Source organism: Vipera berus, assembly GCF_964194415.1.
Source record: "Vipera berus genome assembly, chromosome: 15".
NCBI classification, from domain to species: domain Eukaryota; kingdom Metazoa; phylum Chordata; class Lepidosauria; order Squamata; family Viperidae; genus Vipera; species Vipera berus.
This window is the reverse complement of record NC_138218.1, coordinates 4,543,165-4,570,321: the sequence shown is the minus strand read 5'-3', so window position 1 is coordinate 4,570,321 and position 27,157 is coordinate 4,543,165. Positions and strand designations below refer to the sequence as shown.

At 47.0% G+C, this 27,157-nt stretch overlaps 1 protein-coding gene across 12 annotated transcripts in view; it reads left to right on the top strand.

Annotated features, from left to right (window-relative positions):
* STRBP (spermatid perinuclear RNA binding protein) overlaps positions 1 to 27,157 on the top strand; it is an 81,754-nt gene that overhangs the window by 21,749 nt on the left and 32,848 nt on the right. For 10 of the 12 annotated variants that reach the window (XR_014027983.1, XR_014027984.1, XR_014027985.1 and 7 more), the window contains exons 2-5: positions 14,866 to 15,044; positions 18,544 to 18,764; positions 22,870 to 23,035; positions 26,071 to 26,212. Coding sequence is in view for 8 of the 12 variants with exons in the window: in XM_081339616.1 (XP_081195742.1) it covers positions 15,042 to 15,044; positions 18,544 to 18,764; positions 22,870 to 23,035; positions 26,071 to 26,212 (532 nt within the window). In the remaining 4 variants the exon portion in view is untranslated. Of the gene's footprint in view, positions 1 to 11,716; positions 12,003 to 14,865; positions 15,045 to 18,543; positions 18,765 to 22,869; positions 23,036 to 26,070; positions 26,213 to 27,157 lie in introns of those variants that run through there. The other 2 variants (XM_081339610.1, XM_081339613.1) reach the window with 2 other exon arrangements.

Sequence of the window (27,157 nt, the reverse complement as noted above, 5' to 3'; positions counted from 1 at the left end):
TGCAAAGGTATCTTTATCTGGTTGTTCATTTCCACAAATAGATGTCCTCATTTATTTATTTTTATTTATTTATTTTTTTTACATTTTCTGCAAGCAGCCACAGAAATCCGCTCTTCCCTTTTAGCTCTTTCTTCCCTTCGTTTGGGGACGTAAAAAAACAAAACAAAAAAAAAACAACGCAAAAGCTTGAGCTCTTTTTCGGTTTTCGGAAGGCGTTTTCTGCATTTCAGAAGCCGCAAGCCGGTTCTTTCGCGGACCTTTCCCCAAAGCTGGCCGATGAATTTGAGGAGAAGCATTGCGAATGAGTGTTCTTCCTTTTCTCTGCCCACCGGACTGTACCTTCCCTACGCCCCACCCCCACCTCCAACCCCCCCCCCCTCTCTCAGCAAACCTAGTTTGGTTCCTCAGCAGTGGTCCCACTGGAATTACTTCTGGGTATGCAAGCATCTTGCAGCAGCCAACTATTTTTAGCTCTGCAGTGCAGAGTTTAACACAAGCCTATTGTGTTGTGCGTTTACAGATGTGTTTTATTTGACTTCCGTAAAGGGGCCACAGAATAGGCCAGTGGGGAGCCAGATTGGGCCCAATGAGTAGACGTGACATCATTTGGAGTAGAATTATGATAGGTTTTCCTGCTGGAGCAGAGGGCTGGACTAGAAGACCTCCAAGGTCCCTTCCAGCTTCTCTTCTCTTCTCTTCTCTTCTCTTCTCTTCTCTTCTCTTCTCTTCTCTTCTCTTCTCTTCTCTTCTCTTCTCTTCTCTTCTTGTCCCGTCCTATTATTCTATTCTATTCTATTCTATTCTATTCTATTCTATTCTATTCTATTCTATTCTATTCTATTCTATTCTATTCTATTCTATTCTATTCCATTCCATTCCATTCCATTCCATTCCATTCCATTCCATATTTTCTATTCTATTCTATTCTATTCTATTCTATTCTATTCTATTCTATTCTATTCTATTCTATTCTATTCTATTCTATTCTATTCTATTCTATTCTATTCTATTCTATTTCCATTCCATTCCATATTTTCTATTCTATTCCATTCCATTCCATTCCATTCCATATTTTCTATTCTATTCTATTCTATTCTATTCTATTCTATTCTATTCTATTCTATTCTATTCTATTCTATTCTATTCTATTCTATTCTATTCTATTCTATTCTTCTATTCCATTCCATTCCATTCATGTCTAGTCTATTCTCTGTTTCATCCCATTGTATTCTATTTCTCTTCTGTTCTATATTCTAGTCTACTCTATTGCATTGCATTGCATTCCATTTCTGTTCTGTTCTATATTCTATATTTTCTTCCAGTCCGTTCTAGTCTAGTCTCCATTCCATTCCATTCCAATTCTGTTATTGTTACAGTTGGTCCTGCAGTCATCCAGATGTTCAGGCTGGGCGTTGCATTTTTGCCCACCCAACGAGTCCTTCCCAAGGCACAGACAGATGTTGCGGTTGAATGGTGTTGGAGGTCTTGTTGCAGAATGTAAGCTGTTCCATGTGCAGGTAGTCCTCGACTTAATGGACAAAACTGAGGCCAGCATTTCTCTTGCTAAGCAAGACAGATGTCAAGTCAGCTTTGCCCCATTTTACGGCGTTCCTTGCCACCGTTGGTAAGCGAATCACTGTTAAGTGAGAAGCTGGGGTTTTCCTAACTCAGTGCTTTCCACACAGTCCTCAGCTGACAGTCACAGTCGAAATTCATGTTGCTCAATTGGCTAGGTGAATTTTGCCCCATTGTGCGACTTTTCTCTCCGCAGTTGTTAAGTAACCTGGTCATTAAGTGAATCTGGCCTATTCCCCGTTGACTTTGCTTGTCAGAAGGTCGCAAAAGGGCGTCACGTGACCCTGGAACGCTGCAACCGTCGTAAGCACGAACCACTTGTCAACCGGCTGAATTATGATCGCTTGACCATGTGGGGACGCCGCAACAGTTGTGTGAAAAAGTCGCATTTTTTTCAGCACCATTGTAACTTTGAATGGTCACGAAATAAACCATTGTATGCTGAGGACTACTTGCAAATCTGCCTTCTGCAATTGACCAATGGGGATTTGGTCAATCCCAATAATAAGCCTTGGTGGAGCAGTGGGCTAATGCCTCCTTAAGTAACACCAGCTGCCTGCCATTAGTGCAGGTTCGAGTCCCACCAGGCTCAAGGTTGACTCAGCCTTCCATCCTTCCGAGGTAGGTAAAATGAGGACCCAGATTGTTGGGGGCAATTAAGCTGACTTTGTAATAATGCCGCTTGGGGGGGGCGAAAGCCCTAATAAGCAGGCATATACATAGAATGAAGGCTACTGCTAAGCTTGTAAGCCGCCCTGAGTCTTCGGAGAAGCGCGGATATAAATGGAATTAAAATAAAATAAAAATAATGATGATGATGATGTTGGAAGGGACCTTGAAGGTCATCTAATCCAACCCCCTGCTCAGGCAGGAAACCCTATCCCATTTCAGACAAATGGCTGTCCAGTCTCTTCTTAAAAACTTCCAGTGTTGGAGCATTCACAGCTTCTGGAGGCAGGTTGTTCCACTGGTTAATTGTTCTGTCAGGAAGTTTCTCCTTAGTTCCAGGTTGCTTCTCTCCTTGACTAGTTTCCATCCATTGCTTCTTGTCCTGCCTTCAGGCACTTCGGAGAATAGCTTGACTCCCTCTTTTGGGGCAACCCCTGAGATATTGGAACACTGCTATCATGTCACCCCTCACCCTTCTCTTCATTAAACTAGACATACCCAATTCCAGCAACCGTTCCTTATATGTTTTAGCCTCCAGGCCCCTAATCATCTTTGTTGCTCTTCTCTGCCTTCTTTCTAGAGTCTCAATTTTTTTTTTACATCGTGGTGACCAAAACTGAATACAGGATTCCAAGTGTGGCCTTACCAAGGCCTTGTAAAGTGGTATTAATACTTCACGTGATCTTGATTCCATCCCTCTGTTCATGCAGCCTAGCACTGTGTTGGCTTTTTTGGCAGCTGCAGCACACGGCTGGTTCCTACTTAAAGTGTTCCAGTGGTGCTCCAGATGTTTTGGGGGTTGCACCCGAGGCGCCGATGACGATTGGTGTCCTCCTTGCTTTCTTTTGCCACTGTCATTCTACTTCCATCTGCAGCTCTCCCCGTTTTGTGTGATTATTTTCGGGAACAGTGGCTACTCCTGCCGTTTGTGGACTCGTTCGATATCCCTGCCTCCCCGCCTCTCGTCACGAGCAACACCCTTTTCGTCCTACGCATAGACAGGGAGGTGGAGGTGGCAAAATGCCTTGGTGGAGCAGTGGGCTAATGCCTCCTTAAGTCACACCAGCTGCCTGCAATTAGTGCAGGTTCGAGTCCCACCAGGCTCAAGGTTGACTCAGCCTTCCAACCTTCCGAGGTGGGTAAAATGAGGACCCAGATTGTTGGGGGCAATTAAGCTGACTTTGTAATAATGCCGCTTGGGTGTGTGTGAAAGCCCTAATAAGCAGGCATATACATAGAATGAAGGCTACTGCTAAGCTTGTAAGCCGCCCTGAGTCTTTGGAGAAGGGTGGGATATAAATGGAATTTAAAAAAAAATGTTGGAAAATCAGACGTAGTTTTGCAATCCACCTTCGGTGCGGCGAAGGGGTGCCAAGTTCGCACGGCTTCCCCCCCTTTTTTTCTTTTCTCCCATGACAGAACTCTTTTATGTTGGCTTCTGGGCTGAGGGAACTCATAAAATACGATGCGGAATCCTCCTCAGCTCCAGGCACAGCCTGTCTTGACAAGATATTTTGGCGGGGGAGGAAGCCCCCGTAGACAGTGGGGTGGGAAAGGAAATCCCAGGCGCGTGTGTCTCATAAAACCGTAGCCGGCTGTTCTCTCCGTTTCGGTGGATTCTGAGATTACAGAGGTAGCAAATGCTGCCCTAATCTTCTTCCCAGCAGTGGGAAGCCATCGGTTATTTTTCTGACGACCAGCAGCCCAATTTTTTCCTGCTCAACTGGTTGGAATCTGCACGAGCCACCGACGTGCATTTCAATAAACGTCTTTGGAGATTCTCAGTCATCCAGGACATGGTTGTCCCAAAGGTGGTTTTTCAGGAGGCAACTGGACTTTCTTGTTTTTCTCTCAAGACCAGGGGTGTCAAACTCAATTTCATTGAGGGCCGCATCAGCATTGCGGTTGCCCTCAAGGGGCCGGGTGGGCGTGGCCTACTGGGTGGGCGTGGCTAGAGTGCGTATGGCCTACTGCAGGGGTCTTCAAACTCGGCCCTTTTATGACTCATGGACTTCAACTCCCAGAATTCCTCAGCCAGCATGCCTGGCTGAGAAATTCTGGGAGTTGAAGTCCATGAGTCATAAAAGGGCCGAGTTTGAAGACCTCTGGCCTACTGGGTGGGCATGGCCAGCTCTACATCGTTCGCATCAAGGGTGCCTATGGGGGCAGGAGTGGGACAGCTCTGAGGGTCTCTGGCAGAAGGAGGGTCTCTGGGCCAGAGCCAAGGCAGTGGGGGCCGTTCCCTCACTGTTTCCAGGATGGCTTCGCGGGCCACATGAAACCACTTTGCGGGCCGGATCCGGCCCCCGGGCCTTGTGTTTGACATGTCTGCTCAAGACGTTTAGCTTCTCATCCAAGAAGCTTCTTCAGCTCCGACTGGATGGTGGGGAATGGAAGGATTTATCCTCCTTGCAGACGGCTGGTTGTTTGCCTTCTTTTAGAGAGTCGTTGAGGCCACCTGGAGGTTTACCTATCTGTGTCTTCAGGTGTCACCTCAGCGGTGCAGATGGGTGTGGAGTCTTCTTGGCTGCAGGATGTTGTCTGCCCTGGGTCCCTTCCTTGTTGGAGACAAGGCTGTTGGGGAAGAATCTGGGTTGTCTGAAGCGCAAACTGAAGCGCAAATGGTTCCTGTAATCCAGGCATCATAATCATAATAGTAAAGTTGGAAGGGACCTTGGAGGTCATCTAGTCCAACCCCCTGCTCAGGCAGGAAAGCCTATACCATTTCAGACAAGTGGCTGTTCAGTCTCTTCTTTAAAACTTCCAGTGTTGGAGCATTCACAGCTTCTGGAGGCAGGTTGTTCCACTGGTTAATTGTTCTCACTGTCAGGAAGTTTCTCCTTAGTTCTAGGTTGCTTCTCTCCTTGATGAGTTTCCACCCGTTGCTTCTTGTCCTGCCTTTGGGCGCTTTGGAGAATAGCTTGACTCCCTCTTCTTTGGGGCAGCCCCTGAGATATTGGAACACTGCTCTCATGTCACCCCTCACCCTTCTCTTCGTTAAACTACACATACCCAATTCCAGCAACCGTTCCCTATATGTTTTAGCCTCCAGTCCCCCAATCATCTTTGTTGCTCTTCTCTGTACTCTTTCCAGAGTCTCAACATCTTTTTTACATCGTGGTGACCAGAAGTGGATGCAGGATTTCAAGTATGGTCTTACCAAGGCATTGTAAAGTAGTAATAACACTTCACATGATCTTGATTCTATCCCTCTGTTAATGCAGCCTAGCACTGTGTTGGCTTTTTTGGCATGTCAAACTGCCAGCCCACGGGCCGGATGCGTCCCTCCAAACCCGCGCCCACCCCATTGCCAGCAATGGGGGGGGGGGAAAGTCGCAATACATCGCGTGACGTCGCAAGTTTGACATGCCTGCTGTATGTCATCTGTAGACCATTTCAGAAAAAGCCACTCCACAGCGTGGCTCTCCTCTTTTGAGCAAGTTTGCGTTTTTTTTCTTCCAAGCATAAGCCCTGTTTTGCAACTGATGACCCTTGCAACGATAGGTCAACAAACAATCCGGCTTTTCTTCACCTCTGACCTCGTTGCACAGCCAAATATAATCGTCCAAAACAGCCGAGCAATCGCCAGTGTGGACATTGCAAAATAAATAAATAAATAAAAAATTAAACTATTTGTGGAATAAGCTATTTTGAACAGCTCGGGCAAACAAGTTGCGTGAATATGAGTGGCAAAACTGCACGTTTTCCTTTTTCCCGATTGATGCAGAAAGCGCGCTGCAAGCCCAGTTAGGAGTTACTGCTGTAAATAAACAAAATAAAGACATGTTTGGGTTTCTCATCCCCGTGTTTAGCCATGGATAGGGCCATTGTTTAGATTAATTGCAAGTTTGTAACACAAGAGGCGGTGGCTCAGTGGGTTAGGACACTGAGCTTGTCGATCAGAAGATCGGCAGTTTGGCGGGTCAAATCCCGAGTGCCGCGTAGCAGAGTGAGCGCCTGTTCCTTGTCCCAGCTTCTGCCAACCTAGCAGTTTGAAAGCACGTAAAAAACGCAAGTAGAAAAATAGGGACCACTCCGGTGGGAAGGGAACAGCGTTCCGTGCGCCTTTGGCATCTAGTCATGCCGGCCACATGACCACGGAGACGTCCTCGGACAAGCGCTGGCTCCTCGGCTTTGAAACGGAGATGAGCACCGGCCCCTAGAGTTGGAAACGACTAGCACGCATGTGCAGGGGAACCTTTACCTTTACCTTTAACACAAGAGGCTGGGCAACATCTTGCAAGCAAACGATGGAGAAGCATTTCAGCCAGGAAATGACGAAGGCATTGGAGATCGGAGCAAGGGCATAGTTTCAATTCAGGGGACCCGATTGTGGAGTGTCTTCATGGCTCAAGAAGGGCTGGCACCAAGCCTTTTAAGGTTTCCTTCCACCAACTTTCCTGTTTACCTGAGATTTTAAGTCAGGTGGTCCTTCTGTGCCGGCAAGATCTGGTTTTTCAAGCAGGAGAGCTTGAAAAGTCTGTAGGAGCAAAACATCAAAGGGAAATACGATCACGCCTTTTCCAGCGAATACATTTTTATGAAAAGGCCGAATCTGGGCGTCATCAGCCAAACAGAACGGATTTACATACATTTCTCTAGCCGCCCTGATGAAGCTAGCTCACAAAAAAAAGTCTCTTGAAATAAAAGGGGGTGCCTTCGTTGAAAAACTGCCGCCAGACGCTTCCCGGTTTTCTGTCTCTCTTGTCTTTCCCCACGTTTCAGAGCAGATTTAAAATTTTCGCTCTGGGAAGTTTCTTCTTGCCCAGATGTATTTCAAAGCCGGTTTGAAAGCCCAACGCGTCTTCCAGGTCATTCAGATCAAGAAATGTTCCATCTCAAAGCAGCGGTTTCTTCTCCGCTGGATGAGATGCTGCTGCCTTCCTCGAGACTTCGGTGTCTTTCGTTTTTCTCTGCTTTTCCCAAACAGTTCAGTGGCCTTTTCTTGGCTCCGGTGGCTAGCTGAAAGATTAATGACTCTCCATTTAAATAGCCAGGCCCCCCCGGGGTTGTCCTTTCTGCCCCTATGGTTTTATGCCTTCTCCAGAAGGGATGCAAACCTTCAGAAGCCAAAGGAGCTTCAAATCGCAGCTGGCAACCGATGCCAGGTCTAATAGAGGGCTCGGAAAGTAACCGTCTTTGCTTGCCAACCCGATTCCCCCCAATACTTCCAAGGAAAGGCTGCTGGAACCTCCGAAGGCGGGCTAACAAGTCAAAAGCAGCCCAGCGATTTAATTTATCTTCCTGCGTGCTCATTTCTTAAATATTTTAGTGCATCCGGCTAGCCAGAGATTCATCTTCGCTTGAAAATGCACTTAAGAGAGCTTCTTTATGCAGAAAATCTGTACAGGCGATCAGCAATATTCCTCTCCACCTCCCCACTCCTTTTTTTTTCTTCTTCCTCATTTCCAGAATGAGTTTGTTTAGAGGCACTCCGTAGCCAAAGCCATGTTAGTCAAAAGCAAAACTCTTTTTCTATAACTACTTTGGGCTCATCGATTGCTGTCTAGAGTGCTAGAGGCGGGATTTATTGTTTCGAGCGTTTATGTATTGCCTCGTAACAAAACTTTGGCGTTGGGGCAGTTGCCGGTAAACCTGGTTAAAAAAAAAAATTGCAGCGCATTAAAGCTTGAGCGTTGCAATAACTTGCCAGTGAACTAATGGCAAGGTATGTTTAGGCTTCTCTCAAAGACTGTTTTCCCCAGGCAGGATTGAGATCAGGGTTTTTCAGTCTTGGCAGCTTGGCAGTGGACCTCAACTGTGGCTGCGGAATTCTGGGAGTTGAAGTCCACTTTGTGGCCAAGATTGAGAAACACTGATTCAGACACTCGAAACTCAGCCGTGGACATATTTTCGGATGGCTGCGTGTCCCAAATTCTCCTCTACAGAAAGCTGGTTTGAGAAATCTCCATTTCACCGTCATCCCTATTGCTTCTTTGCCTTTCCCAGATGAGCAGATGTTGTTGGCCTTCTCCAAGAAATAGCTTAAAAATTTGGAGAATTACAAAAAAAAAAAAGATGTTGAGCCTTTGGGAAAAGTGCAGAGAAGAGCAACTAAGGTGATTAAAAGCCTGGAGACTGAAACATATAAAGAACGGCTGAAGGAATTGGGTAAAATAAAGGTAAAGGTTCCCCCTGCACATGTGTGCTAGTCGTTTCCAACTCTAGGGGCCGGTGCTCATCTCCGTTTCAAAGCCGAAGAGCCAGCGCTTGTCCCAGGACGTCTCCGTGGTCATGTGGCCGGCATGACTAGACGCCAAAGGCGCACGGAACGCTGTTACCTTCCCACCGTAGTGGTCCCTATTTTTCTACTTGCATTTTTACGTGCTTTCGAACTGCTAGGTTGGCAGAAGCTGGGACGAGTAACAGGCGCTCACTCTGTTACGCGGCACTCGGGATTCGACCCGCCAAACTGCCGACCTTCTGATCGACAAGCTCAGCGTCGAAGGACTAGTGGGGACATGATTGCCGTGTTCCAGTATTTGAGAGGCTGCCACACTGAGGAGGGGATCAATTTATTTTCCGAAGCACCCAGAAGGCAAGACAAGAAACAATGGATGGCAACTAATCAAGGAGAGAAGCAACCTGGAATTAAGGAGAAGCTCCTTAATTAACCAGTGGAACAGCTTGCCACCAGAAGTTGTGGGTGCTCCATCACTGAGGCTTTTAAGAACAGACTGGACAGCCACCTGTCTGAAATGGTATAGGGGTCTCCTGCTTGAGCAGGGGGCTGGACTAGAAGACCTCCAAGGTCCCTTCCAGCTCTGCTCCAATTCTGATTCTAAATTGGCTGTAAGAGTCCATTTTTTCTGAATTCAGGAATAAGGCACCTGTGTGCTGAATTGTATGATGTGGACAGTGTGAGGATTAAACGTTGAGGGAGCTTGTTCTTTGGACTGTTCTCCGCCTTTTGTGTGCAGCTTTTGTTCCGTTCCCCTGGGTTTAATTCGGGCCTCGTCCCAAGAGCACCCAAAAAAATAATAAAATAAATTATTGCCAGCGTTCAGTGCCAGCATGCTCATTGGAGCGACGATGACCCAGATACAGTTCCCCCGCTGTGACGGATGCTGCTGGAGAGAACTTTGAACAGAGGCCAGAAATTAAAATTACGGTGCAGAAGGAACCAGAGGGCTTTGCCGTTTGTCATTGGTGTGTGTGTGTGTGTGTGTGTGTGTGTGTGTGTGTGTGGTAACAAACTCCCTGCTATAGGGAGAAAGAGAGCATCTGTTTAAGCGAGGCTAGAAGGAAAATCAGCTTCCTGCTTTGAAGCTTCTCTTTTATTAACATCTGTGGGGGGAATGGCGCCCTTGATCTCCAAATGTAGAGACAGCTTCTTCATCACGTGTTTGGGCCCAGCAAGTTGTGAGGGTTGCGCTAGAAAGCCATCTGTCCAGCAAGCCCAAATCTCAGTGCTTCTCTCCATTGCGGCACTTCGTGGGGTTCAGCTCCTGCACGGAAAGAGATGACAGGTTGCTTCAGACGTCGTTCCCATCCCATCATTGAGGTTGTCTGAAACGAGCTAGTGCCATCGCACTGTGAAACCTCCATTCCCTCCAAAACCCTAACAAGGCCACACCTGGAATGCTGCAACCAATTTAGGTCACCACACTACAAAAAAAATAATATATGTTGAGACTTTAGAAAAAGTGCAGAGAAAAGCCAAGTACGATGATCCAAGGCCTGGAGATTAAAACCTACGAAGAACAACTGCAGGATTTGGTTTTGGCTAGTCTAGAGAGAAGAAGGACTAGGGGGGATATGATAGCAGTATTCCAGTATTTGAGGGGCTGCCACAAAGAAGAGGGGGGTCACACTATTCTCCAAAGCACCAGAGGGCAGGACAAGTAACAATGGGTGGAAACTCATCAAGGAGAGAAGCAACCTGGAATTAAGGAGAAACTTCCTAACAGTGAAGACAATTAACCAGTGGAACAGCTTGCCACCAGAAATCGTGGGTGCTCCATCACTGGAGGTTTTTAAGAAGAGGCTAGACAATCACTTGTCTGAGATGATATAGGTTCTGCTTGAGCAGGGGGCTGGACTAGAAGACCTCCAAGGTCCCTTCCAACTCTATTCTATTCTATTCTATTCTATTCTATTCTATTCTATTCTATTCTATTCTATTCTATTCTATTCTATTCTATTCTATTCTATTCTATTCTATTCTATTCTATTCTATTCCTCCACTCCATTATTCTATTCTGTGTTCAGGGTCTCCCCTTTGTAGAGCTGGTGGACATATTTGGAGGGCTTCAAACGTTTGGGTGATGTTCCTACAACAAGGGCAGGGTGATGTGAAGATGTCGTTTCATCTCTTATCATCTCGCTCGGGGCTGTTCTTCTGCAGACAGGATAGGTGTCCCAAAGGTGCTTTTCAAAAGGCAACAGGACTTGACCAAGAAAGTCCACCTGACGTTTGAAAAGCACCTTTGGGACAACCAAGTCATGGATGATTGAGAAGCTTCCTAGACAGACAAGATAGATGTTTTCCATCACCTATCATTCTTTGTTGTTTGGGGGAAAAATACGTAGAAGAAAAAGATCTACTTTTGGATGTAAGAGTGAGGTAGGAACTGTCACCTTGCATTCCAGCTTTCTACTTATTTTTACTTAAGAGATTCAGTTTTCAGGCCGTTGACAAGATGCTAAAAGAAGAATCCGTGGGCTTCATCTTTGAACACAAGACTTCCTTAAAAATTCCTTTGGACAGAGAATCGGGAGTGACTCGAAAGTCCAGGCCGAGCACACCTCAACCCCAAAGGTGTAGTCTCTGGATCCAAAATTGCCGAGATGGAGACTTTTGTTTCCCTGGAATTTCTAAAGCAACTGCTGCTACACCCACTGCTGGCTTCCCAGTTGTTTATACCATGTTGGGCTGTATTACAACATTGCTGTGGGTTGGCCAAGTTACTTGACGGGCTACCTGCAAAGGAGTGGACCGAATGATGCCAGAGCGAGGAGCAGAGCTGTTAAGAAGTGAGGTCACTGGGAAAACCAGGATTTGTCCAAGCCTGTCTCGACATAACTGGTGGAGACAGTGATGGGCGGAATGCTTGTCTTTTCCAAAACAGACCATGGATATATTTAGCCCAGGAATGTCAGGTTGAGCTTTGCCCGGTCCCCTGCAGTCCAACAGGCTTTGAACCAGGCAGCGAGAACGCCAATCCGCAGGTATTGCAGCCATTTAAGACAGCCAGCCACATGGAGGAGGAATTACACACCGAGTGGCTAATTGTGCAAAGAGCAGGGATGGACGCACGAGAAGGTGCAAAGTCCAGCTAGAGAAATGGGAGAGAAGCAAAACAACAATGCCAGGCTGGGAGGGAGAAGCAGGATCCAAGACCGGCCCTAATGTGGCGAAAGACTTGCAGCCCACTTTTGATACGGCAACCTCTGGAGCATCTCTCTGGCTGGAAGACCACACGAGTTGGCCTGATTTCCTTGTGGGCTAGACGAAGGGTTCGTCGCGAGATGGAAAAAGCTTTCTTCAGACACCTCTGAGTCAAAGGCGTTTGCTCAAACAGGTTCAGAAGCAGCGTCCTAAATCCCTTCTCTGCTTGCCTGCCTTCGTGTCGAGAAGAAAGGCTGGTTGAGCAGGCTGGCTCAGACGACTCCACCTTGCTGGCAAAGCAAGTGCCTGCTTAAAATGCTTTTCATCCCTGAAATAAATCGGAAGGGCGTCGTAGCTGTGAGGAGGTAGAGCGTTGGGCAAGGAAGAGGCCGCTGAGGGCCGGCAGCATCCAGAACCTTCAACAGAGGTAGGGTTGAATGGGAGAAGGTCAACGGCTGGGTCTCTCCTACCGTGAAAGTGAGACGGGCATCTGAAAGAACACCAGGTGGGGTGGAAGCAAGCTTGTAATGCTGCTTTTTGTATGTTTGTTTATGGATGGAGATGGGTGATGGATGGATGGATGGATGGATGGGATGGATGGATGGATGGATGGATGGATGGGATGGGATGGGATGTCAATGTCCGTTTCTGTTTGTAAGGGTGTGGGTGTGTCAAATGAGGTCTTGTGATAGGTCAGGTGTGAGTCGTCAGTGAGGGCTTGTGATGGGTCTTCTGACAGGGAGGTTGGTCATCCTATGCCTGAGCTACAGATGGGTGGGTGGATGGGTGGATAGACAGCGCTCCATTTCCATCTGTCCTGTTTGCCATCCGTCGCTCCCTAGAGACTAAAATGGACGATGTGTGACTTTGAGCTGGCCACGAAGAAGGAGTGTCTTATCGGAGGGGGTGGCCCTTTGAGAGCTGTACGCAACGCAATTTCACTTTGATGTATGCCGATTGGTGTACATTCAAAGTGACAATAAAGTTGTCGTCGTCGTTCATCGCACAGTCAGCCAGATGTTCAGACTGGATTTGGCATTTTTGTCTACCTATCGAGTCCTTACCAAGGACCTGGGATAGGCAGATGTGGATGTTTGATGGGTATTACAGATCTCGTCGCAGGATGGAAGCAGTTCCTAGTAAGGCCGCCTTTGGCAATTGACTGATGGCGAATTTGTCAATGCCGATGATGGTGTCCAAGTGGTGCTCCAGTTGTTTTGATATTGCACCCACGTTGCCTATTACTATTGGTACTACAATTGTTGTTGTTATTATACAGAGCAAGCCTACTTTTTCTCTAGGATAGATACACAGACAGACAGATTTATTAGATAGATAGGTAGAGAGAGACAGGTAAAGAGATCAGTAGGTAAGTAGATAAAGAGGTAGATAGATAGATAGATAGATAGATAGGTAGATAGGTAGATAGGTAGATGATGGATTGATTGATAGATAGATAGAGCAAGCGTATTTTTTCTGTAGAAACTCAGGGTAGCAAATAAAACCCCTGGACTCACCCCCACCCCCACCCCGTGATACATGATGGACTTGAGGAGGAAATTGACCAGTCTCATGAGCTTCCATGTCAGATTTGAACACAGGTCTTCTCATCCCCCGTCCAATACTTTGGCAACTGATTTGAAAATCTGGTGAAATAATTAACTTGAACTTTTTCCGTTTGACTGGCTTTTCTGAAGTAAAAGCAGGATAAACAGGTAGATTTGAGATGGAGAAGGGAATAGAAATGGAAATATTTGTTCCAGTCCAGTCATCTGTGGGTAGAAAAAAACTTGGTGGGTCCCTGGTTGCAAGGAGAGCCTCAGTCTAACGAGAATTTGAATTTAAATGCAGACAGTTCCAACGTATCTCGAAAATAACCTTATTCCTCTAAATAAAACATAAACACCTGAGTAATATTACCAATCTGCCCTTTGCTCTGATATAATGTTTACATTTTGGAACTTGACGTGGGAAAACGTGCCTATCACTAAATAGCGTGTGACCTAATTTGATAAGTTTATTTAACTTTTCTAGGTAGTAAAAAAAAAAGGGGGGGGAAGAGGAATCCACATAGGTTTTATGTGGACAGGAGTGAGTAAACCATGTGTAAATGTGATCCAGCCCACTTACAGAAATTATGCAATGTGACACTCCATTTCAACAGACTGGGAAGGGCTTGCGATGTTTCTGGCTTCTCTCCGGTCCTTCGTGGTTACCACAAAGCAAGTAATGAGGTGGTGGACTGTAAGAAAGTCTAATATTTAAGTTGAGTAAATAAAGCAGTTGATCACGCCTGGACGGCGAGCAAACATCCCCGGTTGGCTTATGCGTTCCTTTTATTTTCTCACGGCTAGATGAGCTTGCTTCTCGTTCCCTGGCGAAGAAAACCCGTCCCAGTGGAGCTGGTGTATCTTACTAAGGACTTGTGTGCCTGGTTCGGATTGGGCTTCGCACAGTCTGTGAATCCGTGTCCCTTGGACAAACTAGGGTTCTGTTGTGTTGTGAGGACCTGGCTATTCAGCAAACTCTGGTCGAACTCCCCGGGCTTTGTGTGTTAAGATCTGTATTCAGCCATTTGCTCTGTGGCTGGTTCTTCAGACATGGCAGATCCCCAGCAGATTCCCACCCCACCCCACCCCAGTCACTGCTTGTTATGGCCTGTCTTGTCGTGTAATCAAGATGCCAGACTGTGATGTTGCACTCTAAAGAAATCTCTGCCTGAGGGGTCCTTGGTGCCCTGTGAGCTAGCTTGTTCTCTTGCAGACGTGTCATTAGTCAAACTAGGTAACTAGATGTTCCTAGTTTGGATAAGGAAAGGTCTGCAAGAAAACAAGCCAGCTCACAGAGTACTAAGGAGCCCACAGTTCTCCTCCTCCTCCTCCTCTTCGCAACCCCCCCTCCCTTCTAGCACTGATGATATTCCCTAGTTGGCTCATGAAATAATAATAATAATAATAATAATAATAATAATAATAATAATAATAATAATAATAATAATAATAATAATAATTGGACTGCCATCTGTCAGAAACGGTGTAGGGTGTCCTGCATGGGTGGGGGTGGGGAGGTTGGACTAGATGACCTCCGAGGTCCCTTCAAACTCGGTTATTCAGTCGGGGCTGGAGAGCTGCTGGTGGTCAACCCCTTTGAGGGACATATCTGCCTTCCACAGAAAATAGACATCTTTCCTTCTCCTGGCTGAGCTGCAGGCAGCCTCTCCCGTGGAAACGGCCCGGTTTCTGATTTCTTCTGCTTCTGAATTTCTCCCCTGTTCTCTCTGGGCTTTGCAGGTGCCTGGTGGAACCTGACTCCAGGAAGGCCACACCTGGGTGAGCTTCTGAGCTGGGAAAAGACTTGAGAGGCTTATGTGGAGCTGCTGGTTGAAGTCCCAGTGCTTAGCCAAGATACCCAGGAGAAGGGGAAAGGAGAAAGGCGAAGAGCATCAGAGCTGAAATCTGCTGTAGCCATGGTAGGTCTTGCTGGCCGATCACCCCCGGGGGGCGGGGGGGGAGAGAGAAAGAGCATCAGTCTGCAGCATGGAGGGTCCCATTCCCGGCTGAGGAACCGGCTTGCTGAACCAGCCGGCCACGGGCTTGCGGAAACAGGACTGCGTTTAAAGGCTCTCCTGCTCTTCAGCTGTGAAAAACAGACCTTGATTTATAGCGGGGACCGTTGTGGAAGGCCCAGTGTGGAGGCCGCGTGGCATGAATTATTAAGCGCCAGTGCAGAAGATGGGCACAAATAACCTTTGCTAATAAAAGTGACATTTGCCAGTCGCAACCTCAGTGGGTTAGGATGCTGAGCTTGTCGATCAGAAGGTCGGCAGTGTGGCGGGTCGAATCCCGAGTGCCGCGTAACAGAGTGAGCGCCTGTTACTCATCCCAGCTTCTGCCAACCTAGCAGTTCGAAAGCACGTAAAAACGCAAGTAGAAAAATAGGGACCACTACGGTGGGAAGGTAACAGCGTTCCGTGCGCCTTTGGCGTCTAGTCATGCCAGCCACATGACCACGGAGACGTCCTCGGACAAGCGCTGGCTCTTCGGCTTTGAAACGGAGATGAGCACCGGCCCCTAGAGTCGGAAACGACTAGCACGCATGTGCGGGGGAACCTTTACCTTTACCTTTACCTTGAACTCAGGGGGTCCGTGGGGAGGGGTTGTCCTCTTCGCTGGGGTTCTTCATGGCTGGGATTTGGAGGGCATTTCCCCCCCCCTGCCTTTCCCCTTCCTCATTCTCTGTCGTCCCATTCTTCTCTTGCCCTCGATCTTTCCCAGTATACACTGCTTTTTTTTGTAAAAGAAAAAAGTGCCGGAACTCACACACATCACACAACCCGCCTTGCCTACCCTACAAGGTTCCACCCAAAAAAAGGTGCCAGAACTCCGTTCTGAGCGTTCTATGACAAAAAAAAGCCCTGCGCATGTGCACACACACACACACACACACATACGGGGGAGGCTTCTGCAACTTCTCCCCAAAATAGCTGAAGAGAGGGATGGCTTTTGAGGAATCCTGGACTTGACTTGGATGCTCAGTCTGGAGGTTGACAGCACCGTGGATTCAGTAAGGCCAACCAAAAAGATCAAACATCTGGGTCGTCCGGATGTTGTGGCTTGGGGTGGGAGACCGGAGGGTTGCCTCCCACTTCTAGTCATCTCATCTCAGTCATCTAGTTTGAGATACTTTATTCCTGTCAGGGTGACATCTCACCTCCCTTTGAGGTCCTCTTCCTTTGGAGAAAGACGAGGTGCTGAGTAACCAGCCTTCCTTCTCTGGTGGACCAGTCAAAATGAGGTGCTTCCTTATTCCTTTCTGCTGGGAGGAAATTCAGAATGGAATGGAATGGAATGGAATGGAATGGAATGGAATGGAATAGAATAGAATAGAATAGAATAGAATAGAATAGAATAGAATAGAATAGAATAGAATAGAATAGAATAGAATAGAATAGAATAGGAATAGGATAAAAATATGGAATGAAATAGAAGAATAGAATAGAATAGAATAGAATAGAATAGAATAGAATAGAATAGAATAGAATAGAATAAAAAATATGGAATGGAATAGAATAGAATAGAATAGAATAGAATAGAATAGAATAGAATAGAATAGAATAGAATAGAAAACATGGAATGAAATATAGAATAGAATAGAATAGAATAGAATAGAATAGAATAGAATAGAATAGAATAGAATAGGAATAGGAATAGGAATAGGAATAGGAATAGGAATAGGAATAGGAATAGAATAGGAATAGGAATAGGAATAGAATAAAAAATATGAAATGAATAGAATAGAATAGAATAGAATAGAATAGAATAGAATAGAATAGAATAGAATAGAATAGAATAGAATAGAATAGAATAAAAAATACGGAATGAAATAGAATAGAATAGAATAGAATAGAATAGAATAGAATAGAATAGAATAGAATAGAATAAAAAATATGGAATGAGAATAGAATAGAATAGAATAGAATGCAGAATAGAATAGAATAGAATTAAAAATATGGAATGAAATAGAACAGAACAGAATAGAATAGAAAATATGGAATGAAAGAATAGAATAGAATAGAATAGAATAGAATAGAATAGAATAGAATAGAATAGAATAGAATAGAATAGAATAGAATAGAATAGAAAATATGGAATGAAATAAAATAGAATAGAATAGAATAGAATGCAGAATAGAATAAGAAATAGAATTAGAAGAGAAGAGAAGAGAATATCTTTATTGTCATTGTGTAACTCACAACGAAATTAAGTAAAAAAGAAATCAGTGAAAACCCAGGGGTTTTGTCTTCCTGCTCACCTCAAGGACTCTTCTGGACCAAGACTGTTTTCAGCCATGGCTAACCAAATGTCCGTCAGCAGGTCCTTGGCATGCTGGGTTGAGGTTATGTTGGGTTCTCATGATGGTGTTATGATATATGGCTTTGTCATATATCAGTGAGACACTGGTGAAGCGGGCACAGCAACGCCTGCATTTTCTGCCTGTCCTCACCACTTTCTACTGAGGGATGATTGAGAGCATCCTGTCATATGGCCTTTTTGGAAGCCTCACTGCTTTGGACAGGAAGGCGGTGCAGAGAGTGGTGAGGACGGCTGAAAAGATCGTTGGCAGAGTTCCCTCCCTCCCATCCAGGACGTGGCACAGAAGCGTCGCTTGAGCAGCGTCCGCCAGATTGTCTGGGACGCCACGCACCCTCTCCGCGGCCTGTTTTCCTTGTTCCCTTCTGGGAGGAGGGGGGCTCCGTGGCATCCGAAGCAGAACATCCAGTTGCATTCCATATGGTGTCGACCTTGTGAACTCTCAAGCTTCCTCCTTCTGTTACGTATTCAAGATGGAGAGCGATTAATATTTATATGTATTTGCATGTAAGGATGTAGGTATATACATATGTTGTATATAGCATTTGTATATGCGTGTTACATATGTGTACGCTTTGAGAGCAGGCAACAGAATTTCATTTTTAATGTGTGCCAGTGTGCCCACAGTAAAAAAAAAAGACAATAAAGGTGATCTTATCTATCTTGTCATTTTGACTAATTGGTTTCTCTATCGTCTTTGGCAGGGGTAGACAACCTTGGCTCTTTTATGACTCGTGGACTTCAACTCCCAGCATTCCTGAGCCAGCCATGCTGAGGGGAGAGTTTTTCAAGCTGAGCCATGCTGGCTGAGGGCTTTTGGGAGTTGAAGTCCACAAGTCATCAAAGGGCCAAGTTTGAAGACCCCTGCCCTGTACCAGGGGTAGGCAACCTTGGCTCGTTTATGACTCATGGACTTCAACTCCCAGAATTCCTGAGCCAGCCATGCTGAGGGGAAAGAGAGAGGTTTCCATGCTGAGCCATGCTAGCTCAGGAATTCTGGGAGTTGAAGTCCACAAGTCCTAAAAGAGCCAAGGTTGCCTACCCCTGATCTTGGGGAACCTCACCTTGACCTCGGTTCCTTCCTGCCCCTCCCCGCAGAGATCAATCCGATCGTTTGCTAACGATGACCGGCACGTGATGATGAAACATTCGATGATTTATCCGTCTCCAGAGGAACTCGAAGCTGTCCAGAACATGGTTTCCACCGTCGAGTGTGCCCTTAAGCAGGTCTCCGACTGGATGGACGAGACGAGCAAATCTTCTAGGATGGAGGACAGCTCGGAGGACCAAGAGGAAACGGCTGATGGCCGGAGTAGCAAGTGAGTGCTTGAAACGTGGGCGGACCAGTTGTGCTGGGTGGAAAATTTACTCCACGCACAGCTCAGTAGGTGATCTGCTTGGGCTTTGAAGGTTCATAGTTATGGAGAACATTAGGAAAGAATGTGAGATGTCATCTTCCTGGCAGAAGACCAAGTCTCCCTTCTTCCCTATGTAGAATAGAGAATAAAATATAGAATAACAGAGTTGGAAGGGACCTTGAAGGTCATCTAGTCCAACCCCCTGCTCAGGCAGGAAACCCTATCCCACTTCAGACAAACGGCTGTCCAGTCTCTTCTTAAAAACTTCCAGTGTTGGAGCATTCACCGCTTCTGGAGGCAGGTTGTTCCACTGGTTAATTGTTCCTCACTGTCAGGAAGTTTCTCCTTAGTTCTAGGTTGCTTCTCTCCTTGGTTAGTTTCCATCCGTTGCTTCTTGTCCTGCCTTCGGGCGCTTTGGAGAATAGCTTGACTGCCTCTTCTTTGGGGCAGCCCCTGAGATATTGGAAGACTGCTATCATGTCACCCCTCATCCTTCTCTTCATTAAACTAGACAGACCCAATTCCAGCAACCGTCCCTTATACATTTTAGCCTGCAGTCGCCTGATCATCTTTGTTGCTTTTCTCTGCACTCTTTATGTCCAGGAACGTACCCTGTTTCCCCCCCCCAGCCTGATTTTTCAGGAGGCTCATAATATAAGACCCCCACCCCCAAAATAAGCCCCAATTAAGATCGTCAGCCAGACGGACGCACTTAGTACCGTATTTTTCCGAAAAATAAGACCTAATGCGTCTTTTGGAGCAAAACGTAATATTAAAACCCGGTCTTATTTTTGGGGAAATGTGGACTCAGGGCTGGGCTTGAGTAACCAGCTCATCCTGTAGCTCCTTCTGGGATCTTGAGATCTTTTCGGCTAGAATTTGCCGAGCTACCCCTGTCTTCCCGAGTCGGTGAGAAAAGAGGGCTGGCAATGCAGGGTTTGCCAAAGGGGGACATTGCCGCATACTCTCCGAGGACGGGGAAGCATCTGTCAGTTGCGCCCTGTGCAGCTGTCAGCTGAGAAGTCTCCGGGTTAAATAAGGCGAGACAGGCTGGCCGAAGGGAGACGCGTTAGGGAGATGCCTCTGAGTAACACTTGGTGCTCAGGTCCACGTCGGTGGAGTTCAGTGTGTAACCTGACATGGCTGCGGGGGCCTAGGCTAGATTAGCAGTTAGAGAAGAACTTTAAACTCTCTGGCTGGATTAGCCAGGACGAGTCGTCCTACCAGGAAGGAAGCCAAATATGGGCCTACATCTCCTCCCTCCGTGTGGACCAGCCGACAGCCTGCTCAGTTGGAAAACAGCCAGAGCAGCTGGTCCACTTTCTTGAGGGTTTTTTTTAAAAAACTTAAAAAAAAAAGCCCACAGACCACATATCTGGACTTTGAGGCTCCAGCAAGAAGCCATCAATGGGCGCACAAACAAATTGTAGGGAGAGAGAAGACCTGTGGCGCAAAACAAACGATCTGGCCAGTTTGCGGACTCCCTCGGCACCGGATTGAGTTGTAACGAATGGCTCTGAGGTCCTACCGTCCAAAGGAGGTTTGGGGTGAAGCACACGCTTCCCACTGGACCCCCTGAAGCGTTGGCGTGGCGTTTGCCCAGGGGAATCCCGCAGAATCTGCATTCGTGTCAGTAACTGTGGTTGCAACAACGCCACAGTGCTTGGATCTCTCTCCGCACCTTTGCTGCCTTCCACCCTGGGAGCGTCCGCTTACATTCCTGGGAAAACCTACCTGAATCATATGAAGATGAATCGGAATAGAGGTGGAAGGGAAGGGACCCTGGAGGTCTTCTAGTCCAGCCCTCTGCTCAAGCAGGAGACCTCATACCATTTCAGACACCATTTTTATACCTGACAGTGGGGACAATCAATCAGTGGAACAACCGGCCTTCCGAAGTTGTGGATGCTCCAACATTGGAAGTTTTTAAGAAGAGATTGGAGAGCCATTTGTCTGAAATGGTACAGAATTTCCTGCCTGAGCTGGTGGTTGGACTAGATGACCTCCAAGGTCCCTTCCAACTCTGTCCTTCCTTCCTTCCCTCCCTCCCTCCCTCCCTCCCTCCCTCCCTCCTTCCTTCCTTCCTTCCTTCCTTCCTTCCCTCCTTCCTGGATTAAGAAGAGACAGCCACTTGTCTGAAATGGTATAGGGTTTCCTGCCTGAGCAGGGGGTTGGACTAGAAGACCTCCAAGGTCCCTTCCAACTCTAGTTGTTGTTGTTGTTGTTGTTGTTGTTGTTATCTACTGCCCTTTTCCATTGACCGGTTAGTAGTTCAGATTCTTGTAGAGAGCTGAAGCTTGCAATAAATCTTTATATTCATTTGAACTGCTGGGATCTCCCAATTTCCCCAGCGCTTGACAATTTGAACCCTAAGATGTGTGTCCAATCTGGGGTGGGGGGTGGGGTCTGCTCTCTGCTCTTGGATGAGGTACTAATCAAGGGACCTTCTTGGCGTTTGGGGAGCGTTGAAGCTGCTTGAGGAAGATCCATCCAGGCATAGTTAACCACGACATATTCAGGAGGCATCACCAGGAGATTGGGAACGAAGAGCAGGAAGGAAATCAGAGCAAAAGTTGTTAGTTGGTTGTTCAATTGAATGCGCAACATCCTTCCCTTCGCCATCTCTTTTTGCCAGAAAAATCAGAGGTGGTGATTACATTTTTAACAACTGCCGATGGTGCAAACTCCAGGAGCCTGTTTTTCCCCTGGTTCTCTGTGCTGGAATTTTTTTTTACATAAGCTCGTGCTAAATTTGGGGTGCTGTTTTCTTTGGTGCGCGCGTAGACAGGTGGATAAACACTTTTGGCCAGATGTTCCCCCAAATGTGCAGCTTGCCGATAAGGAAGCTTGCGCGGTCTGCCTCTTGACCCTAATTTCATTTTCTTTCCCGATGCCAGCCTTGCTACAGCTCTCTCTGTCCGCTCCCCACATCTTTTTAAAAAAGGGAATGAGCCCTTTATGCATAAAAAGCTCCTGCAATGAGTAGAAGCCCCCCCCCCACACTTCCCTCCCTTGCAAGCTTTCCTTGCCACAAGAAAGACGAGAAAGGGGGGGGGAAACATACCTCAGATTCTCTGGAGCAGAAAATGGATGGTGATTGGAAGAAGGAGGGCGTGGAGCTTTAAATGCAAAATTTATTAGTGGTAAAAACTCTGTGACGTGGCAGATTATATGGGCCAGCTGTGCTGTGTCCTTACATCAAGGTGAGGATTTTCAGAGGCAGCCACTGTCTGGTTGAAGAGACTACTCTGCATAAGAGCATCCGTAGCTTTCCATTTGCCCTTCAGCTGCTTGGGGGTGAACTGAGTTGCCGGTCCAGCATTTTCCAAAATCCCAGCTTCCCGTTGTCACTGAGCTGTTGGCACGATCGTCTTGGTGTGAGTTGCGTTACCCTCTGGAAGCCGAAACAGCTGCTCTAATGAGTTAACAGTCTGGCGTTCACATTCCTGCACGCTCTGAAGCCTTGCAACGTCCCTTGTCGAACGTTCTGGGTTTAAGAGGGCAAAGCAGGTGGAAAATACTATAATAATAATTGCAAGCTGAAGTAGGACGGTTGCGGCAAAAGAAAGCAGAGGTGGGGTCCACACAAGAGTCTTGTGTGTGATCCCAAAACAGCTGGAGTACCATTGAAGCACTGTTGGCATTGACACAATCCCCATTGGTCAATTGCAGAAGGCAGCTTCATTAGGAACAGCTTACATCCTGCAAGGAGATTTTTAGCACCCTGAAGGATCAACATCAGCCTATCCCACGTCCTTGGGAAGGTCTCAATAGGTGGACAAAAATCCAGCCTAAATAACCTGCTGCCTGTGCGATGAACCGTAATAATTTATTGTTAGGATACCTTCGGCATTGACAGAATCCCCGTCAGTCAATTGCCAAAGGCAGCTTTGCTGGGAACAGCTTAACATCCTGCGATGATGCTTGTAACCCCATCAAACCGCCACATCTGCCTATCCCAAGTCCTTGGGAAGGTCTCAAGAAGTGGACCAAAATGCCCAATCCAGCCTAAACATCTGGCTGACTGTGCAACCAATCGTAATGATGAAATTTCCACTCTTTCCAGGGAGCAAGGTGGCCGGATCTTGTGTGGCGTGATGAGGATTGGTTTGGTGGCCAAAGGCTTGTTGATAAAGGACGACATGGACCTGGAGCTGGTCCTCATGTGCAAAGAGAAGCCCACAGAGACCCTCTTATCCCTCATCAAAGACAATCTACCTGTCCAAATCCAGGTGAGCCCAAACTCAAGAAGCCCACATTGATAGTTGATCTCTGGGTTTGCAATAGTGGCAAAGAGCTGTAGCCCGGGTGTTGGATGAGGGTGAGGATGTCCGTTCTCTGAGCTTGTGGGATGGTTTCCGAACGTTGCGTTACCAGGCTAGGAACCTCTTCAGCGGAGTTTAAGGGATGTCAGTGTCCTTCTGCCTATAAAGGCTTCAGTTGTGGGTGTGTCAAGTGAGGGTCTTGTGATGGGTCAGGTGTGAGTCACCAGGGAGTCTTCCGATGGGTCTCCTATACATCTCTTAGCACAGCTCTTCTGGCTTGGAAGCTAAGTGGGATCTGGCCTGGTTCATACTTGGATGGGCAACCCCGAAGCCCTGTTAGGGCTGTAGTCTCCCCCTGGGAAGCAGACAAAAGGACCTTAGAACCTTTCACACATTGTTGCCAACAAAACAACATAGACACGAGGGTGGCAGTTGGCTCTCCCAGCTTATGGGTTGGTTTCTGAACGTTGCCTTACCACACTAGGGAACATCTTCAGCGGAGATTAGGGGATGTCGGTGTTCTTTGGTTTGTAAGGGCTTCAGGTGTGGGTGTGTCGAGTGAGGGTCTTGTGATGGGTCAGGCGCGAATGAGGGTCTTGTGAAGGGGAGGTTATGTCAGGTCAAGGTCACTGCTGGTGGGAAGTGGGGGATTCCGCGGGATGGTTGAGAGTCGGTGCTGCCTCTGGTTGGCTGTGGGGTTGATTTGGATACGGAGGGGTTCGTAGGCTGGTGGGAGGTCACAAGCCTCTCACCGATGACTCACACCTGACCCATCACAAGACCCTCACTCAACACACCCACACCAGAAGCCCTTCTAAACAGAAGGACACTGACATCCCCTATACCAGGGGTAGGCAACCTCGGCTCTTTTATGACTCATGGACTTCAACTCCCAGAATTCCTGAGTCAGCTATGCTGACTCAGGGATTCTGGGAGTTGAAGTCCATGAGTCATAAAAGAGCCGAGGTTGCCTACCCCTGCCCTATACTCTGCTGAAGAGGTTACCCAGCCTGGTAACACAACGTTCAGAAACCACTCCACAAGCTGGGAGAATGAAACACACACACACACACACACACACACACACACACACACACCAACCAAACTCTGGGCGCTGCTGCTCCCTGTTTTATTATCTGGGTGCAGAAGACATTTTTCCCAGCATGTTTTTTTTCTTCTCAACCAAGGAAAAACTGGGGCGGTTTTAAAAAATGCATCCGTTTTTTCTTGGCAACACACAAGTTGTTCTCCAGAGAAGGTGAGAAAAAAAGAAACAGTGTGGGCTTCTTGGCTTTTTTCTTCCCCCCCCCCCTCTTCTGCTGCCGGTTGCTGGAGGCAGCATTTTGAAAATCATTTTTCTTGGCAAGATGACTTTTCTGAGCCCACTGCCGCCCCGTGCTCAAATCTCTGCCCTCCGAAAATCCCGCACCAGCCAGGAAATACTTGTAATTGTGACGCCCTTCAGCTCAAAATGCAGAAAGCCACAAGCAAGTTAAGTTGCTTCCAAGTCACAATCTACTTATTAGTGTCAGGTATCCCTTAACTGGATAACTAAACCTCAGAACGTGCCTCTTTTGTTAACAGGGAGTCCTCCACTTATGAGCACAATTGAGTCCAATTGATGTTGTTCAGTGAGACATTTATTAAGTCGCCCATTTTACGACTCTTCTCGCCGCATTTGTTAAGCGAATTGCTGCAGTTGTTCAATTAGTTAACCCGGTTGTGAAGTGAATCTGGCTTCCCCATTGTCTTTGCTTGTCAGAAGGTCGCAAAAGGGGATCACGTGACACACAAACACACACACACACACGGACACCACAACCGTCATGAACCAGCTGTCAAGCATCTGACTGTAAATCATGTGAAAAGCGGTCATGTCACTTTTTTTTCCAGTGTAACTTCAGACAGTCATTAAACAAAGTTTAGTAAGCCGAGGACTACCTGTGTACATTTTTCCAATATTCTAAACCACTCATTGTTGTGGTTGTTATTGGTGTTGTCTGCTGCCTTAGGCAGACCAATTTGGCAGCTTGTCAGATAAGATAATCGGATCGGCAGCTCTAGAAATAACCGGGAGAGAGAGACACACACACCAATTTGGGGTGCGAATCGGTGCTAATAACGTTGTTCCTGCTAAGAAGCATAACTACGAGAGATAATTTTTATTTTTAGTGAATTGTATCGTAGAAGACCGGAAAGGATCTTTGTTAGGATTAGTTCAAAACAGCAATAATCTCAATCAAAATGAAAGCAGGGTTAATTCTGTCAATAAATAAATAAATAAATAAATAAACGGTTCTGACCGGTTGTACAAACCGAGAAAAATCAGGGGTAGTTTATGATGTTGGTGAATGACTCCAGTTGTAGAAAGTTGGAGGGTCCCCTCTTATTGTTGTGTGAAATCGTGTCTGAACAGGCCAATCGGTGGCCATTTCAAGCTCTCTTTAAGAGCGGATGGATGGATTGGCTCAGGCAACAGGGAAGCAGGTTTTCTTGGGGTCTCCTGCCTTACAGTCTGGTGCAAGAGTCACAACTGATTGTGGATTGTGAGGCCCTGGATGGTCTTCGCAGGCTTGATGGGCTGTCTGCCGGCCAGTGCGGAAAGCCCTCGGAGAAAGGAGGCTGTTTTCGCAGCCTCCGGGGACCGAGAAATATACCTGCACTGCAGCAATTCTTAGCCAACTTCTTTTTTTAAAAAAAACAACAACTTGGTTTTCCTGACTCTTCTTGAATGCTCCAGAAACCCTCGGCCAGCATTTCTAGCAAGGGGGAAAAAACCTCCCCCTCCCTCCAAAGTGGTTGTTTCCCTCCCCCAGAAGAAGACTCCCAAGTCTCGCTTTGCTGCTGCTGCTGCTGCTGTGGTTGTTTCAATGTTTACAGTCGCAGTTTCTGCAAAACCATGGGTTCGTTCCGAGCTTTCGGCAGAGTCATTTTTCTCTGCTGGACACCCAACAATTCTCCCCACCCTGTGGCTTGACGGAGCCATTTCTGGCTTGTTTCAGAAACTCACAGAAGAGAAGTACCACATAGAACACCATCCCAGCGAAGCGGCCATCGTCGTCCGTAGCACAACGGCGCTCCCGTTGACCCTCAGAGTGACCCTCACCTCCCCACTAATCCGGGACGAAGCCGAGAAGGATGGAGGTAAAGAGAGATGTTGGAAGGAAGGGGCCGGATTTGGGTGAAACGGGATCGCGCTTGGCCCCATGGAAAGGGGGTGCGCGGATGCCGACCTGCTCTGGATCACCATACTCAGTGGTAGACCCAGAGTAGCGCTGGTCTTTCTGTGGGATGCCAAGGGGCTAGAGGAGTCTCTGGTCACCAAATTGCAGTAGCACTTAGTCTTATATATAGCGCTTCGCAGCACTTTACAGCCCTCTCTAAGTGATTTACAGAGTCAGCATATTAACCCCCCCAAAATCTGGGTCCTTGTTCTACCAACCTTGGAAGGATGGAAGGCTGAGTCCACTATGAGCCCCATCAGGATTGAACGCCTGGCAGTTGGCAGAATTAACCTGCAATACTGCATTCTATCCACTGCGCTACCCCGGAGATAGATAGATAGACAGACAGACAGACATATAGATATACCGTAGATATGATAGTTCAAATGGTTAGCAGTTTGGCGGGTCGAATCCCGAGTGCCGCGTAACAGAGTGAGCGCCTGTTACTCGTCCCAGCTTCTGCCAACCTAGCAGTTCGAAAGCACGTAAAAATGCAAGTAGAAAAATAGGGACCACTCCGGTGGGAAGGGAACAGCGTTCCGTGCGCCTTTGGCATCTAGTCATGCCGGCCACATGACCACGGAGACGTCCTCGGACAAGCGCTGGCTCTTCGGCTTTGAAACGGAGATGAGCACCGGCCCCTAGAGTCAGAAACAACTAGCACGCATGTGTGGGGGAACCTTTACCTTTACCTTATGATAGACAGATTAGATAGATAGATAGATAGATAGATAGATAGATAGATAGATAGATAGATAGATAGATAGATAGATAGATAGATGATAGATGATAGATAGATAGATAGATAGATAGATAGATAGATAGATAGATGATAGATAGATAGATAGATAGATAGATAGATAGA